Consider the following 3,750-nt stretch of genomic DNA (forward strand, 5'->3'; position numbering starts at 1 on the left):
AAAATCAACTTGTTATGAAATGGTTAGAACCCAGCCAACTTGGCATAGAGCATGGTAGAGCTATGACCCAACATTGACTTAAAAAAAGCTCATAAAAAACCGAAGTAACAATTGGTTAATACAGTATATTATTCTGCACAGGAAATAAAACAACAAAAAATAAATGAACACCAAATAAGAATAATATAGTGAATCATGTCTGGGAGTGGCAAACAAACATAAATAAGAATCCTGTGAACATCAATCAAAGATGCAAACACTTTAAAACACAGAAATAAAAATAGAAGTAAAAGAGTGGTAACGACAATTATACTGTACACAATTATTTTTAATTATTAAATATCACCATGTTATGACGTACTGGGTAAACTTTAAGTCTCCAACTTAAGCCACACACATTCAATGCTGCACTGTACACTGGATCTGCTTTATGTTGAAGTCCTCTGAAATAATTGACATTTATAAACATTTTCACTACTAAAGCATTAAAATTCAGTAAAAACATGTAGATAACACATTAATTATTTAATAATATAATAGCCAAAATACTGAAATTTATAATTATGTATAGTTTATGTTGATGTTAATAGCCCTTTAGATTTGTAGAAACAAAAGAATGATTACATAATTATATTTAGAAGAATTAAGCTTCATAATATAAAACATAAGGATATATTGTATACTTTAGTGATAAAACTGAGAGGAAAACTTACACAAATCCTGTTAATACAAATTTACTACTGTCATATGCTGGCACTAGTTCACTGAAAGGAAGACAAATATAATATTTATACCAAATACAACTAAATTGTTATATTTTACCTTTTTCAAAAATATTTATACATACAATTATATATTTATAAAAACTACAACAAAAAAAATATATAAAATACATAACAATATTTTAATCATATTTATTTTACTATTGTATTTCTTATATTTTAACAATAATATAGAGGGTATACAATTATTGTATTGCCATCAACACATTGTATATCTACTGTACAACATTTATTTATACTTTGGAACACGGAAAAACAAAGTTGCTTTCTTAACACAATGGTCGGCATGAAATTCAAACTGCTGATAAGTTAAGAGGCTGAAATGCATCCGCTGTGGTCATCGCTTTCACAATAACCCTGGATTCCATGAAATTGCTACACACCATATGAGAACTGTCAGCAATGCTGATTGGTTGGCTGAATCAGGGAGCCTTTCTGACTTTGTCTGGGATAGCTACCCAGTGTAGGAATTGCAGTGAAAACACTGTAGCGACAGTGTAACTATTTCATGGCAACCCAAACTTTAGCTGTCATGGATCTAATGCACTGTGATCACTAATACCCATTTCACACTGATGCTATTTTGCAAATATTAACAACTTGTAACAAGGTTTGGATGAGTGTGAAAGCAAATCCTTGTAAAACTTTCCAAGATTTCACAGGGGTCCCCTGAGTTATCTCGGAACAAAAACAGACCATCGCGAGGCCTGTTTTTTCCCGAAATCTTCCGAGTTGTTGTTGCGCATGCGTCATGTCCATATTTTGACCTTTCGCGGGCTGTGTTTTTTGTTTTGTTTAGTTCGAACGAATGACTGCAGCGATGGAAAACGTATCAACATTACTACCATTTGTTAATAGGCCTAGACCTAAAATCAAAAGAAATCTCGCTAAATTTCACGTCTGATGTAGAAACAATCACGAGGCTTCGTAAAATACGCCAACAGCGAATCATTATGATGCTTGTCGCACTGATTGCCTCTAACAACAATGGTGAGCTACCGGCCGACGGCCCGACTGCGCCTAGCTAGCCTAGGCCTATCTTTCTCTCCAGCTCGACTACAGCAAGTGAGCTAGGAGTTGAATTCGTTTTACTCTCCGAAGGCTAAGGACCATGGAATAATTATAATCTTGTTAATTCGGTACCAGGCCTAGTTTAGTACAGTAGTTGATATGTAATTCGAACAACCTACAACTAGCCTAGGCCTACTACTACTAGTACTACCCTAGGCCTAGTCATTATTCTTCCGAGTTTTCCCCAGATTTCTCATGGTTTGAAAGTGCATGTGTGAAACGAACCAAATATCAAACTTGTTACAACTTGTTAATAATTGTTAAAAGTTGTAATATTTTCTGCTAGTGTGAAATGGGTATAATATTTTTTTAAGGATCGTGAAAATTGGAAGCAGAAACTGAATTTAATGTTGCACTATACCTGGTGAAGTCTGCAGCTACAGGCGCAGTCACAAAAGATGCCATGGGTTTCCTGTGTACCTGTGTGAACATTTGTAAGAGCTCTCCACTCTTGCTGATCAGCTCACTCCTAGTGCAGAGTCGCAGCTGGTGTTCCACCTCTTGCAGTAAAGATTCCAGTAGCTCCGTTTCCTGAGTCAAAGAGTTCTTTTGTCCTGAATGAGACATAATTTTTTAACTCAATGAGAATGTATTATATGAGAACTTTTAAAAGTTTAGGCATTTTATAAGGTGATGATAGTAAGAAGTCTCAACAGAAGGTAACTATAGCAAGCCTCCTACTGACTTCCAGAGGACATTAAAAGCAGTGCAAGATAGTCCAACTATGAAAGAGAAACCATTATCTATCTCCCTGTCACCCCTAGAGAAATAACCAAAACCTTAAATGTGGCAGCACTTGTTAGATGCCCACTGACAGGCATCAATCATTACTTCTTGGAAATCCCATTTTTAAGGAGAAATACAGTTAAGAAAGGTATCAGGTTATACTTACCCATTAATGTTATCAATTTTGATTTTAGTTGTGTTTCTAATCTAGCTATCATCATTTCCACAGCGTTCCGAATCTCACGGACGCGTTCATCTTTAGCACTGCGAACACTTTCCACATTTCGTTCCTGGAAAGTACAATGAATGATTTATAAAACAATGAAGATAAGCACACTATGACATATCTTGTATTAATATTACTAATTAAAATTAATTTTTACCCTACACAACACTGTCAAGGTGCCTTAGATCTGTGGAGATCTGTGGGAAATATCTTAATTTGATCATGTGATCTCATCATCAGTGCTTCTTATAAGCTTCAAAATAAGTCTACTAAAGATAGTCAACTGGAAGTTCATTTTTTGTACAGTGAATTATCTACAACAATAAAATATATGAATACAATTTCCGTAGTTTCATAATCATCACGATTAGTAGGGGAAAGCGGTTTGGCTCAGCATATTCCATTCAGATTCTGAACCTTGTGGTCAAGAGTTCTCAGCCAGCCATGCTTGGATAACCCCGGCTTGCACTGTTCATGGGATGTGAAGTAGTTTGCGCGATGTTCCATCACTAGGTGCGAGTATTTAATGGCTTATAAACTCAAATAAAAATACATTAAAGCCCCATTCCCGGCAAAATTTCACTAAAAATGACTTTTTTTTAGAAAATATGCATTTGCATTACTCCAATTATTATAAATCATGGAAAAATATTGGCATGAATTTTAGTTTTACGTAAAAGAATAAAAAAAAAAGAGAAATACAGACTATTTCTCATAAAATATTACCATTTTCTCGACGAATTCATCGTTACTAGGCAAATTCAGAGGTTGTAGATCGCATCCACTGGAATACTCTCGCTTTTATGTATACTTTATACAGTCAATAAAGTGCGCCCTCTCTAATGAGATTACTTTTTGTACATCGCATCTCGCACAATGCTGTCGTTCGGTTAGGCTGAGATATGTTTGTTTAAGTGTCAAAATCTCAGTCAGAATCAGTTTTTT

General features: G+C 34.9%; 1 protein-coding gene across 1 annotated transcript; it reads right to left on the bottom strand.

Annotated features, from left to right (window-relative positions):
- Positions 1 to 328: 328 nt before the first annotated feature.
- On the bottom strand, positions 329 to 2,869 carry LOC117120662 (E3 ubiquitin-protein ligase TRIM37-like; the record flags this gene model as incomplete). The annotated part of the gene is made up of 4 exons (XM_033265685.1): positions 329 to 443; positions 714 to 764; positions 2,215 to 2,407; positions 2,746 to 2,869. Coding segments are annotated over 4 exons (483 nt in total), but the record flags the coding sequence as incomplete, so codon positions are not given.
- Between the last annotated feature and the right edge of the window lie 881 nt (positions 2,870 to 3,750).

Source organism: Anneissia japonica, unplaced genomic scaffold (genome assembly GCF_011630105.1).
Source record: "Anneissia japonica isolate Jap-2015-1 unplaced genomic scaffold, ASM1163010v1 scaffold16713_len3750_cov117, whole genome shotgun sequence".
In the NCBI taxonomy this organism is placed as follows: domain Eukaryota; kingdom Metazoa; phylum Echinodermata; class Crinoidea; order Comatulida; family Comatulidae; genus Anneissia; species Anneissia japonica.